Genomic DNA, 14,756 nt, shown 5'->3' on the forward strand with positions numbered 1-14,756 from the left:
AATAAATTGAGCCTCAGGGTGGAACTTTTAGAGCTAAGGTGGTTAAATCTCTTACTGCATGATCTAAGGAGGCCCTTTAACCCAGAAGGAATCATCAGTAAACAAAGAAGATGAGATAAGAAACTTGGTTTGGAGTCTGACTATATATATAGAGGGGGTATGCTTTTGCACTGGCTGACCCTGCTACACCAATAAGGATAATCTGCCCTTTAGTTTCCTTACCTTTCCAATAATGGCTTGGGTGCTAGTCTCTTCTAGCAAGATAAAATTTTGTAATCTGCTTCTATCTATGCATTGTGCTCAGAATTCAATTGTGAATTATGTTTAAGCAGATAGGGAAATCAAATTTCCTTATGTTCCTAAACATTATAAGTTCAAATTGGTTTATTTATTAGTGATCATTTTAATATATGTGTGTATGTTACATATAGATATATAAATAGGTAGTGCTAAATATCTTATGTTGTCTTTTGTTCAGTTCTTAATTATTCATTCAAATTCTCATTTCTTCCTAGTTATGTCAGGTGTTCTTCAACTCATTTTTCACTGTTCTGTTTAAAAAATAAAATAAAAATATTGAGTAAAGATAGTAATTCTTGAGCAAATTAATAAAGGTTATTCTAGCATAGTTATTATTAATGATTTTACACTTTTACATATAAGTACGAAATAAGAGCAACATGTGAATTATTGAACAAATACTTTTGTTCCTCAAATTATAGTTCATATTCTTTCCTGATAAATATTTGTTTTGAAGCTTATAAAGTCTTCATTGAAAGGCAGTAAAATTGGCATGATTATAGAGACCTGACATATATCTCATTAATTTCTCACTCATTTGATCCCATAGTATCAGTTCTGTTTCCTCTGTTTCCTTTAATTTTTAGTCAGTATTCCATGTTTAATACAACTGATTTGGGTTTATATTTTTAAAGACTTTATTAAAATCTTCACTGGTTATATAAAATGCAGTGCATATCATTTTACAAATAATTTAAATCAAGTATAGTTGTTAGTCCATTAAGATATAATTTGTGCCATGGAATCTTATTTGTTTCTATCTTTTGCACATTAGGAAGTTTCCAACCATTATTAAATAGTAGCATTTATTTGCCTCTTTAGTTGTAAAATGTTTAAGATAAACACTTTGAATATCTGATTCAGTGGCACAAATTAAATCTTAATGGACTAACAACTATACTTGGTTTAAATCTGACTTTGTTGGTACTAAACTTAGATCTCACTATTATTTTGTCAGTGTGCTTTTAGTAATTATGAGTCTTTAGTTTCACAGAATTTTATTTCCAGAATATAAACTTGTGATACTTGATTGACATCTTCATTCTTACATTTTAATTATTTAATCATGTATGATTCTGAGAAGGCAATAAACTTATGAAAATTTTTTTCTCATTTTTTTTTTACTTTGGAGTTAAATGTATTTTTATCATGTTTTTCTTTTTTTGTGTCTGTACCTAGTGCCCACCAGGAATGAAACAGCAAGTATTGGCTTTCTATACTAAACTTTTAGGAAAAATTCGACAGCCACTACTTCCACATATTAATGTACACAGACCAGTGCAGGTATTTTTTTTCCCTCTCACATAAAATTATTTGTTTTAGTTTGGTTTGATATAGAAATTATTTTAAATATTTGCTCAAAGGTGCTAACAGTACAAGAACTTATCTTTAAAAGAAAATGTTTAGATCTAATCAAATGTCAGCTATATGTAAGATATGAATATATGTATATATGTTCATTCATTCAACATTGATATAATTATTAGTTTTTATTTGAAATATTAAAGATACTAAGAAAAATATAAAGAAAATTAGAATATTTTTCCCATCTACATAACATACATGTCAATAAATCTTTATCTTAATCCAGCTCTATATAAATTATACAAGAGTATTCCTTTTTATTTAAACAGAAATTAATCAGACTTTGTGGTGAAGTCCTTGCAACTCCAACTGAAAATGAAGAAATTCAGTTTCTCTGTATAGTTTGTGCAAAATTGAAGCAAGATCCCTACTTGGTCAATTTTTTTCTTGAGGTATGTAACTAAGATGTCAACCTTCAAAGTATGCTTATGTTTTACAACTAAAGATATCAATGTTGGTTTCAGTTAATAATTTTAAGAGAACTTTGCTTTTGGGAATATTCAAGGCTTAAACTACTTCTTTCATCAGTTACTAAGACAACTTTTATTTAGTACTTTGTTTTATTCCCAACTTAGTGATACTAACAGAATGCACTTAATGCACATTGCTTTTTTCCTTTCTCTTCCTCTCCACTCCTGCCCAATTTATTCTCTTTCCCCTCCTAATTCTCCCCTCATTTTTCTCTTAAGATCATTCATACAAAATAGAACTACTCCTAGGCTATGCCCAATTAGACTCCTTTTATGATCTCTGATGATGATAAGGATCAGAGAGGACACATGTATCATTTCCCTTTATTAGAATATAAGCACTTAATGTCCTTGTTTAGTCCTTTATCATTGTTTATTCATGTTTACCTTTTCATGTTTCTCTTCACTCTTTTGTTTGAACTTCAAAGTTTCTGGTCTTTTCATCAGAATTGCTTAGAGGTCTTCTATTTCTTTAAAAATCCTGTTTGATTTTTTTTTTTTCATTATGCTCAATTTTGCTGAGTGAGTTATTCTTGGCTGTAAGGCTATATTTTTTTGCATTCTGGAAGACTATAAGTTCTCAACTCTTTTATAGTGGTAACTCGCTCTGCTACTCATATTATTTTTTTTCTTGCTATTCACAGTATTTTTTCTTTGACTTGAAGACTGGATTTTAGCTATGATGTTCCTGAAGTTTTTTTTTTCTTTTGAGAGTTTCTTTCACAAAATGACCAAGTGGATTCTTTCTGTTTACCCTTTGGCCATTGGTTCTAAGAAATGTAGGCAGTTTTTTTTAAGATTTCTTGAAAATATGATGACATTCATATAGTTCATTGATTTTTTTTAAACACTATTTTTCCCTCTATAGGATTATACTCAGCTTGGTTAGATATAATACTAATATTACAATGTTCATAATAATAATCAATACTAAGTTTCAATTCTAAGGCAGAAGAGTGGTAAGGAATTGTGTTATATATAACTAAATGGATGGTATCCCTTCAGGTCCCACCTGGGGTTGATTGATGATGAATTTGGGCTCTATTAGCCTTGGAAATGGTTTATCTGACTGCGTTGTTCCCTTCCCAGAGAAGGTATGAAATAACCACTCCAGGAAGGTACTAGAATAGCTTTATCTATATTTTAGCAAAGAAGGAGTATTGGGAAATGGAAAGAGGAATTGGGAAACCTTAAACTAATTTGATAATAGTAAACCCTCAGAGCTGTAGGCAGGTAAGTGATTCTGGCTTGTTAGCTCCTCTGGCTCAGCCTGGCCACAGCCAAACCAGAGCAAGCAAGTGGCTGTTAGATGTATTCAACTTCTTCTTGCCAGATGTTGTTATGCCTATTACAGCCTTCAGGTACCACCCCTATCCACCCTCTTTTTCTTCTCCTGCCCACTTCCTGGATCCCTCCCGGGCCCTGGGATACCTAGATAACTAAAGATATTTGAATTCCTAAATATCTAGGGACAGTAGGATAAGAAGATTGATGGTCTGGGTACAGGTTGGCAATTTTAATAGGTACAAGACAGGAGTTCTTGCAAGGTTGAACCAAGCAAGTCACAAATCCCAGTAGACCAGGGTCCACAGATCTCCAGTCCAAGGGAAGTGAAAGGAACCAAAAGCCAGGGCTGCCAGGGTATTTATACTCCCCTGGCCAACCGCTTTCTCCCCTGCCCTCATGGCCTCTGGGAACATTCTGATGTCCAACGGTCCTCACCTGCCCAATCAAGGGTGAGACTCTCTGCTCCCAGAGTTTCAATATAACAATTGGCAATTGGGTTTTAGTGGCTTGCCCAGGATCACATGGCTAGGTAGTGTCTGAGGTCACAGTTGAATCCAGGTCCTCTCTATTCCAGATCTGGCATTCTATCAACTGTGCTATCTAGCTGTCCCTCAATGATTTAAAAAAAAAAAAGTTTTATTTCTCAATTGCATGTTTTAAAAAAAATGTCGAGTTTTAAATTCTTTCCCATTCCTCCCCTGCCCCCTCTTTGAGAAAGCAAGCAATTTGATAGTTGTTATTAATGGGAAGTCATCTAAAACATATTTCCATATTAGACATATTACAAAAAAAGTACAGACTAAATCCTTCCCTCCCCCAAAAAGTAAAAGTTTAAAAAGTGTGCTTCAGTCTGCATTCATTATAAGTCCTTCAGAATTATCTTGGATCACTGTCTTAATCTGAATAGCTAAGTCTTTTTTATAGTTAGTCATCCAGATAATGTTACTGTTACCATGTACAATGTTCTGGTTTTGCTCATTTCAGTTTGTATCAGTTCATATAAGTTGTCACAGGTTTTTCTGAAAGCATCTTGCTTGTCATTTTGTACAGAACAATAGTATTCCATTACAATAATTTACTACAACTTATTTAGCCAGTCCTCATTCTTCATTGAGGTTCCCTTAATTTCCAGTTCTTTGTCATCACAATAGGTCCTTTCCCCTTGTCTTTGATCTCTTTGGGATATAGACCTAGCAGTGGAATTGCAGAATCAAAGAATATGTACAGTTTTATAACCCTTTGAACAATTTGGACAATTCCCAATTGGTCTCCAGAATGGCTAAAGTAGTTCACAAGTCCATCATCACCAAAATATCTGAATTTGTGTCCTAATTTGTCCACATCCCCTCCAACATTTGTCATTTTCCTTTCCTGTCACATTAATCAATCTGAAAACTGCTTGTTCATATCCTTTGACCACTTATCAACTGTGAAATGGCTTTTATTTTTATAAATTTCATCCATTTGATAAATAAGGCTTTTATCAGAGAAACTTGCTATAAAATTTCCCTGACTTTCCTGTTTTCTTTCTAATTTTGGCTACATTAATTTTGTTTGTGCAAAAGCTTTTAATTTCATGTAATCGAAATTAGCTATTTAATTCTTGTGATCCTATCTCTTGTTTAGTCATAAATTCTTCCCTTATCCATAGATCTGATAAGGGATATGTTTCCATGCTCCCCTAATTTACTTATGTTGTCACTCTTTTGTCTAAACCATTTATCCATTTTGACCTTATCTTGGTATATGGTATGAAAAGTTCGTTCTTCTCTGCCTAATTTCTGTCATGCTGTTTTTCAGTTTTCCCAGCAGTTTTTGTCAAAAGTTGAGTTCTTACCATCAAAGTTTAAGGATCTTTGGGTTTATCAAACACTAGATTACTATAGTCCTTTACTATTGTGTATTGTGTACCTAGTTCAATAGTTGTTGAATTTTTTTCTCTTTTACCCTATGTGACCTTATAATAAGCCAGTTTTTGCTATAATAATAATATATAGGCTTTTGACTTTATTTTCATATTTCTCATTGCCTCATAGAGTCATTGGCTTCTACTTGGTCCATTCTAATTTTCGTGGCATTTATTGATTAGATAAAAATTTGTACTTCTTTTCCAAATTTTTTTTGTCACTCATCTCTTTTCCATTTTTTCTTCTAAGTACTCTATTTATAAGAACATTTAAAAATTTTTTTGTGAACTCTTGATTCGTCTTTGCCAGGAATTTTAGTTGAGTTCATGCACACACTGGGGTTCCCTCCCCCCCAACAAGACTTTGCTTATAGATATTTTGGAATCCTTCTCCTCTAGGGTTGTGACTTGAACTTCCCTACCACCATTATAGTTCTTTATGGATAGGCTTTAACAGATAGCCAAAGGAGTCTAGGACATATAAAAGGCTAAGAACTCCTGTTTTAGTTGAATTTGGTCATTATTATTTCTATTTCTCTAAAGTAGGAGCTTGCAATTATACTAGATTTATAATTTAGGTAAATTTTAAAAATTGTAATATTAGCATGGCCTGGCTATGAAACATTGATATCTCTACAATTATTTGAATCTGTCTTCATTTCTACATTTTTTAGTTGTATTCTTATAATTCTTATTGTTTCTTGGTAAATTGACTCCCAAATATTTTATATGTTTGGTAATTATTTGGAAAGAAATTTCTTTTTCTATCTTCCTACTGAGTTACTTTGGAATTTTATATAAAGGTTACTTTATATTCTGCTACTTTCCTAAAGTTATTAATTTTATCAATTAGTCAGTGCTCTAGACTTCTTTAAATGATGCTGTTGGGGGAAAAAAGCATTTTTTTCTTCTTTGCCTATACTTATTCTCTCAATTACTTTATCTTATTAGAGTAGGTATATTTATACAAATACATACTTCTGTCTGAGCTTATTGGAAAGGGTTCTCACATTTTTCCATTAAAGATAATTCTAGTTTGGGGTTTTAGATATACCATTTTCCCTACTAAGGAAATACAAATTTATTCCTGTGGTTTTTTTAGTGATTTTTATGTAAATGGGTATTTTGTCAAGTTTTTTTTTTCCATCTATTAATATAATCATATGACCTTTATGGTGTTGTTATTTGTATGGCTTATGTTTTTTGTCTCAGTATTTATTAGAAATATTGGTCTGTTTTATTTCTTGTCAAAGAAGGAATTTAGTAACACGCCAATTTATGTAATATCAAAATTGTTTTGATTGATAGAATTCTCATATAAATACATCTGAGTTTTTTTCCTTTAGAAGTTCATTTGTGATCCCTTTTATCTTTTGAGAATTTTTTTTTAAGTTCTTTATTTCTTATTCTGTTAACCTCAGTATTTTTGAAAATATTAATATGTTTAATTTAGGTTTTGTTTCTTAGAATATAATTGGGCAAAATAATTTATGTTGTTATTTTTCACCTGTTGTGAATTCTCCTTTTTCTTTTTCATTTTGCCATCTTAGTTGTCTTTTAATCAAATTAATTTCTATTCTCCCCCCCCCACTCAAACTTTTGGTTTTATTTATTATTAATTCAATATAAACCCACAAATTTTTAGATTACTATTAAGTATTCATTTTCATATTCTGCTAAGATTTCTCCTTTTGCCATACATATCCTTCAGGAATTATTAGTTATAATTACAATAAGATATATAATTTCCCTTCGGAATAGTATATGCTGGACATATAGTATGCTATTTTCTGACCATGTGATTCCCCTATTCAACCAACTTCATTGCCTCCTAAAATACAAATTCCTCTGTTCAGCTTTTAAAGACCTTTATAACATGTCCCTATGCTTTCCTTCCAGCCTCATTAAATGTTATTCCCGCCCCCCAAAATCTCCATACAATCCAGCCAATTTCACCTTTTCTTTGTCCCTCATACATGACACTCTCTCTTGTTCTCCTCATCTTTGAATTATCACAATCCTCTATTCTTAGAATTTACTCCTTACCTTTAAACCTTTAATATTTAAGTTAACTACCCTGGTTTTCCCCATAATAAGCCTCATAGAGTCTCTCTTCCTTTAAATAGAGCTCTGATACTATTTTCTTTTGGCATGAAACATTTTCTTCATCCTCCCAATTGCTAATGCCCTCTTTCCCAAACAACCTTGTATTGAACTATTTTGTATATATTTTTCTTTTTTCTGATTTTGTTTATTATATATGTTGTTTTCCCCATTAAAATATAGACTCATTGCAAATTGTCATTGTTTCATTTTACTTATGTCCAAATATGTGCCTGGTACATATTAGGTGCTTAATAAATACTTCTTCATTGATTGATAGCTAATAGCTATTTTTAGTCTATTATTATCTTTGCAGTTGTTCCCCTGTAATTCATATGTTCTTAGCTTGATTTCTCAAGATACTTGATGATTAGCCATATTTCTAACATTAACAAAAAGTTTATTAGTATTATGATTTTAGTTCAATTAAAGGAAAATCTTGCTAGTCACTTACTAAGACAATTTATGAGGAATTCTAATTTCTGTTTGTAATATAGTTTTTCCTCACCCATTTATGTACTCAAACTGAAAACCTTTGCTTTAAAGTTGATTTTTTACTTTAGGCTTCTTTTTATATTTCAAGAAAACAAATTGTCATAGCAGAAATTTTGGAATATAATCTTCAAAGATAATAAATAAAATGCCTTCGGTATGTTCTTATTCTTTTAAAGGAGTATAAATGCCAAGGATGTTAAAATTTTTGTAACTACAAAAATCTAGTTATGAAAACATCTTGAAAGTGATACTACTCATTTAAAACTTAATATTTCCTAACTTTATTTGAAAGCATGTAATTCATATGATCTTATTGAATTCATAATTGATGTTGCCTTCATGATGCCATGCCTATTGGGTACTATATGAACTTGGGACCTAGAATCAAAGTGTTTTTCTGTTCTGTTAAGTGTGTATAATGTACAATATCAATAAAGAAATTAAACCAAATAATAACTAACTAGTGGTCACTTGTTTCTGCAGAAAAGATTTTTCAGGTAGTACTAAGGATTTCATAAAACAGTTAAGGGATATAGCAAACCTATCTGATACATGGTATTACGTTATGCTGTAGTATTTTTTCTGGAGGTCATTAATGCCCTCATTGATTGCTATAGTACCTACACTTGTAAAACATTAATTATATAGAAAATTGTTTTTTTCTAGGCTTTGTAGTTTGTGGTGCTGTTGGTATAACTAAAAATGTTGTTCTTTTTAGAACAAGTTAAAATCATTGACTTCTAAAGAAGACTCAGATTTAGTTACAGAGGATACATTAAAAGGGCAAGATTCCTTGACAACAGATACAAGGCAGGCCTGTGCACCTGAGGAACTCACTAGTACTATTGGAATGGAGCCAACAGAGATAGAAAATGATCTTCCTCATCAGCCAGATGATCTGTCCACAAGACTGGATCAGCTAAATGTCACTTCATTGCCTGAGGCTTCTACTGCCCGTCCATATCAGGATTACAATTTAGTAAATTCATTGCTAAATCTTACTAGAAGTCCAGTAAGTTCAACTTTGTCTTTTACAAGTCTTGTGGTTTTCTTCTTGCATGGTTGTGGTAGTAAAAGTTTGAAATAAGACTTTTAGAATGTTAAAAAATCTTTTCTTACTTTAGAAGATGTATTAAAATGCTTTTAAGGTCTGTTTTTTTCCCTAAAATTACTTATTGGAACTCATACTCCTCATTTGAAGGGCTGCCATTTTCCATTTTTTGTAGGATGGTCGAATAGCAGTGAAGGCATGTGAGGGTCTGATGTTGTTAGTAAGTTTGCCAGAACCTGCAGCTGCCAAATGCCTTACCCAGAGTACTTGTTTATGTGAACTACTGACAGACAGACTTGCTGCGCTCTATAAGGCTTTACCTCAGTCAGTGGATCCCTTGGATATTGAAACAGTGGAAGCAATTAACTGGGGGTAAGAAATTTCTTTTGTATTTCTTCTTAAAGAAAATTATTCTAAACTGCAATTTCTGTTTTACAGTGATGATATTTACTTTTGAAAATTGTTGACTTTTTTCTAAAGATGTTTATATTTTGCTGTTCTGTTTCAGGTTTGTTAGAAATATCTAATTTTTTTTTAAACCCTTGTACTTCGGTGTATTGTCTCATAGGTGGAAGATTGGTAAGGGTGGGCAATGGGGGTCAAGTGACTTGCCCAGGGTCACACAGCTGGGAAGTGGCTGAGGCCGGGTTTGAACCTAGGACCTCCTGTCTCTAGGCCTGACTCTCACTCCACTGAGCTACCCAGCTGCCCATATCTAATTTTTAATCAATTATTGTAATATAATGGGTATTGGAGAATGTAAGCAGTTATATATGTAAACTTCTTTTATCTTTATTAAGATAGGTAATGTTTATAAATAGCTATAGTTCCCTAGCCTCTAGAGAGAAACCTTTCATGTACTGGGTTGCCTGATGCTGGGGTATCTTCTTTTAAATTCTGCCCTGCCCTCACTTTTTTAAAACCAGAATTATGAAACTGTTTTAGTCTCTTACTTGAAAAAGAGACCTCACTTTACTTGGCTATCCAACAACTGACAGTACTGTTAACATTGCACAGCAGAAAAGGGAAAGAAGGCCTATCTAGTTATCATTTATTTGCAGATTCTGTTATCTTCCTTCACTTCTTTTCCATACCAACAATGATGGAATCTGGCTCTCATTGCTGTTTTCCAGAAATTATGGGGAAAAGTGAAAGGGAGTAATCAGTCATATTTTCTTTTCTTCTTAAATTCCATTTAGAATAATATATAACAGAATATTTCTATTTTTCTAATCTTTCTTTGTTTCTCTTTCACTACTTTATGTTAACTGTATTTTATGAAATTTTTCTGCACTTCATTGTAACATGAATAAGAAGTGAATCTAGGTGGCAGAATGAAATGTATGCTTCTTGAAAGCTTAAAGTTGTTTTGGATATCGTATATTAAGGACTTTTCTGTATGTTACAGTTTAGATTCATATAGTCACAAAGAAGATGCATCAGCTTTTCCAGGAAAACGGGCCTTAATTTCCTTTCTCTCATGGTTTGATTACTGTGATCAACTAATTAAAGAAGCACAAAAGGTTTGAAATATCTTTTGACTTTCATACTTTTTCATCATTCAAAAATGTAAATATATACATACTAGGTGAAATTTGAACTTCTTGCATGTAATCCAAGATAGATGTTAAATGCATTAATATAGTTAGCATAGTCTTTTAAAAAATATTTTATCTTAAGGGGAGGTAAACAGACTGAGTGAGGTTCAAGTTTTAGATTTTTGTTAATACTTTGAACAACTGTTCTTAGTACCCTCATTTTCTGGTGTGTAAAATAGGAATAATGCCTTGATAATTTTCAGAAATAGTACAAAGCATAAGTTATGTGAAGTAATAAGTTATTTTGAGAAACTTAGAAAACTTGCTGTACTATACGAGGAATCTGTCACACTTATTCCTTTGATAATCAATAGAATATTCCATCATCTCCTCAGTTTCACTTTAAGTTACTTTGCCACTTTTTGCCTATAGAATGCTTTAACTGATGTGATTTACATTAGTCATACTGGTGCTTTAGTTTTCCACTTTCTATGCATTCTTTAATTTGATCAGTATAACAGCCTTGTGAGTACTTTATTATTCCTATTTTACAAGGGAAGAAACTGAAACTCAGAGAAGTTTTAAACCTCATATTTGCCCAGAGTCACAAAAGAGCATCTGAGGTAGAATTCAAACCCATATCTTCATGACTCCAAGTCTAATTCATTGCTTTTCTAGTTTTCTTAGATAATTTATTTCAAACAAATTCTTTTCCCTAAGTGAAAGTATTTTATAAGATAAATGAGCTAATTAGCCATCAAATTGAGTTATGAACTCTTGACAGTCTACCTAGATACTATATACTTCTTTCCTCTTTGTTTTTGGATATTTGCTTTTTCCCAAGATTCTAAAACCTCCTTAACTGACAGAAGAACTCTGCAAAGCAGTTATGCCCCCTTTCTGCACCACATTATAATAATTGCCTGGGCCTACTTTGGATGCATATATCAGTACAACAGGGACCTTGTTGGTCAGTCAGTAAACATTTATTAAATGCCACTATGACACTGTACTAAACACTGAGGATATGAAGAAAATGAAAATGATAGTCCCTGCCTTCAAGGAGCTTATACTCTGCTGGAGGAAGGCTATATATAAAGAAAGTTAAAACCAAGAAATGGGTAGGGGTAGGGCTATCTGTTAAGGACATGATGCAGAAGGCCAGTAGAACGCAGCTGGGTGAGAAATGAAAAGGTGACTCACCTAGGTGTCCTCCTTAAATGAAGATTTTGGAAGGAGCCTTCAGCCCCTTTACTCTCTAATCAGGGAGGGAGGAGCTCCAGGAACAAAGAATAATAGTGAAGAATTATGAGTTCCAGGGCTGATTTTTCTTGCAGTGGGGTACTGACCAGGCACAAATCCCTCTAGCCAGTATAGTTGTCATTCATCATTGACTGTCTTAGAGAGTTGCCTGAGACTCCGAAGGGTTAAATTCTTTGTAATAATACAAGTGTCAGAAGCAATATTTGAACCTATATCTTTCTGACTCAAAATCTAGCACTCAGTTTGCTCTGAAAATCTAGCACTGAGATGCTTTTCCATTTGGGTTCATTTGATCAAGGCATATGCTGAAGTAGGAAGATTATTTTCCCTATGTAGATTAGGAAGTAGTTTTAAAATTTCCTAAATATTATTTAAAATTCAGGGGTTTTTTTCTTATTTAAAATTTCATTCTTATACTGTATTTTAGTCTGCTGCTGTTGCTCTGGCCAGAGCTGTTCGGGAAAGGTTTTTCATTGGCGTTATGGAACCTCAGTTAATGCAAACGTGAGTAGCTTCTTTCCATTGAAAATAAATAATAAAATCGGTGTTTTTATGTTATATGGCTTTTCTGCCACCAAGTATCTTTTCCCTTTTTCCTTTATCTAGTTCAGAGATGGGTATTCTGACATCAACTGCTTTGCTTCATCGCATTGTTCGACAAGTAACTTCTGATGTTTTACTTCAAGAAATGGTTTCTTTTATTCTTGGAGAGCAGAGGGAACCAGAGACACTTGCAGAGATTAACAGACATCCACTTCGGCACAGATTAATTGAACACTGTGATCATATATCTGATGAGGTGAGAAAAAAGAACAATTTTGAATTTGATTTTAGAATATTCAAGACACTATCAGATCTACTTACATATAATATATAAGTACATATATATTATATACATTTTCCATGTATTTAGTTACTAAGATTTGGAAACAAAAACTATATGCACAAAGGCAAGAATAATAATTTTAAAAGGTATTTTAAAATTCATTCTTATACTTTTGGTTACAGATTAGCATTATGACTTTAAGGATGTTTGAACATCTATTACAAAAACCCAATGAGCACATTCTTTATAACTTGGTTCTGAGAAATCTTGAAGAAAGAAACTACACAGAATATAAACCTTTATGCCCAGAAGATAAAGATGTGGTGGAGAATGGATTAATAGCAGGAGCAGTGTAAGTTTTTAATGTGTCAACTGAGCATCTTAAGTAGACAGTTTCTGAAACATGGAATCTTAAAATTGAAAGGAATCTAAGCAATAATCTCGTCCAACTTTATACCTAATGCATGAATGCCTTCTATAGTGTCCCTACAGGATAAAAAAAAATAAGTTCAACCTCTGCTTGAACAGCTCCAATGATAGGAAATCACTTTCTAACAAGGGAACCAGTTGCATTTTAGGGACAACTGTAATTCTTGGAAAATCTTTCTTTAAATTAAACTGAAATCTTCCTTTTCACTGCTCCTTCCTATCCCATATCCCACAAAAATGTAATACTTGGTTGTAATTCTTCCCTATGCTTAAAATATAATAAATTTTCTTCATGTAATAAAAGCTTTGAAAATTTCAAAGAGAACTAGATATTCTCTGTTAAGTATTCTTGAGACTAAATATCCCCATTTCCTTTTCTGATCTGGTGGCATGGTTTTATGCCCCCCATAATCTTATTTGATTTTTTGCTTTCTCTTTCTTTGAATCTTTCTCATTTTTCATTTAAGAGTTGAAAAACTCAAATCTAAAACAACCTAGCAGTTTCAAAGTTTAGTTGAGTAAAGCTAAGCTGTCTTGCCAAGATAGTACAGTACTACTAGTACAACTAGTCTACCAGTCTTAAAATCAGGAAGACATTAACTTAGATTTCACTTCTACCACTTAGTCTCTTTGTGACCATGAAAAAAAAAAAAACACTTAAATTTTCTGACCCTCAGGTAATTGTCTAGGACTGTTGTTATAGTTGGCTTGTGACTTGCACCAAAAATGGAGGAAGTCCCCATAAAGCCCACACTGATGAAATCACAGGTCCTAGATATATTAACATTGGGATGTTTTAATACAACCATACTTTTAATCACAAAAAAAAATTATTCTGTCTGCTTTAAGTTTAAGACAGAATTTATTTAAATGTACAAAATCTAAGTTGTCAGTTATATATTAGTACAATATTTCTTAATTTATTTGTCAACTAATGATGACATACTACCTAAAATAGCAGAAATAGTGTTTCAGGAATATTGCCCAACTTTTGATTAATAAGAGTTGGAGGTTATTTAGTCTAACTTGTATATTGGACTACAATTTATCATACAGACTCCACATGCTGTCTATAATGAGAGTCTTTACATTTCTGAAACACCTTATTCTACTTCTGAACATCTTTAATCATAAAGGAATTTTACTTAAGTTGAGTTGAAATCCAGCACTCTCCTACTTCCACCCATTTCTCTCTCCTATTAAGTCTTTTGGACCATGTAAAACAGATTTAATGTCATTTTCCACAGGATAGCTCTTCATTTACAGAAAGCTGTCATGGTATGCCTAAGTTTTCTCTTCAGGCTAAAATGCATATTTAGTTTCTTCAACCATGTTTATGGCATGGTTTTCAGTACTCCCTTTCCCCACTTTCTCCTGGGTACTATGCTTTGTTTTTTAATTTAATTTTTTAAAATTCTGAACTTAAATACAAAAAAAAAAGAGACACAGAAGAAATTCTGATTTTGAAAAAAGTACATGTTGCTTTCAAAATTATCCTACTTGTCTGTGTGTCTTTCTGAGTTTCCTTCTATTCTCTTCTGTGAATTTAAAAGTTATTTTTCATCTTTCTTTTCTTTTTTTTTTTTTGAGGGAAAAGGAATCACTATTTTTACTCACGCTCCCCTGGCCTCTCTTTCTCCTTCTACCATTAACATAGTTGAAAAAAAAAATATTGTTGCAAGTAAGCACAGTTAAACAAATCAGCATAATGGCAAATTATAAA

The 14,756-nt window shown here is 32.4% G+C and overlaps 1 protein-coding gene across 1 annotated transcript in view; it reads left to right on the forward strand.

Moving 5' to 3' along the window:
* FHIP2A (FHF complex subunit HOOK interacting protein 2A) overlaps positions 1 to 14,756 on the forward strand; it is a 44,579-nt gene that overhangs the window by 10,523 nt on the left and 19,300 nt on the right. Inside the window, exons 4-11 of the mRNA XM_044662585.1 lie at positions 1,480 to 1,584; positions 1,935 to 2,057; positions 8,645 to 8,938; positions 9,153 to 9,349; positions 10,386 to 10,500; positions 12,206 to 12,282; positions 12,385 to 12,577; positions 12,787 to 12,956. Coding sequence (XP_044518520.1) covers positions 1,480 to 1,584; positions 1,935 to 2,057; positions 8,645 to 8,938; positions 9,153 to 9,349; positions 10,386 to 10,500; positions 12,206 to 12,282; positions 12,385 to 12,577; positions 12,787 to 12,956 — 1,274 coding nt within the window. The remainder of the gene's footprint in view (positions 1 to 1,479; positions 1,585 to 1,934; positions 2,058 to 8,644; positions 8,939 to 9,152; positions 9,350 to 10,385; positions 10,501 to 12,205; positions 12,283 to 12,384; positions 12,578 to 12,786; positions 12,957 to 14,756) is intronic.

This window comes from Gracilinanus agilis, chromosome 2 (assembly GCF_016433145.1).
Source record: "Gracilinanus agilis isolate LMUSP501 chromosome 2, AgileGrace, whole genome shotgun sequence".
NCBI lineage: Eukaryota > Metazoa > Chordata > Mammalia > Didelphimorphia > Didelphidae > Gracilinanus > Gracilinanus agilis.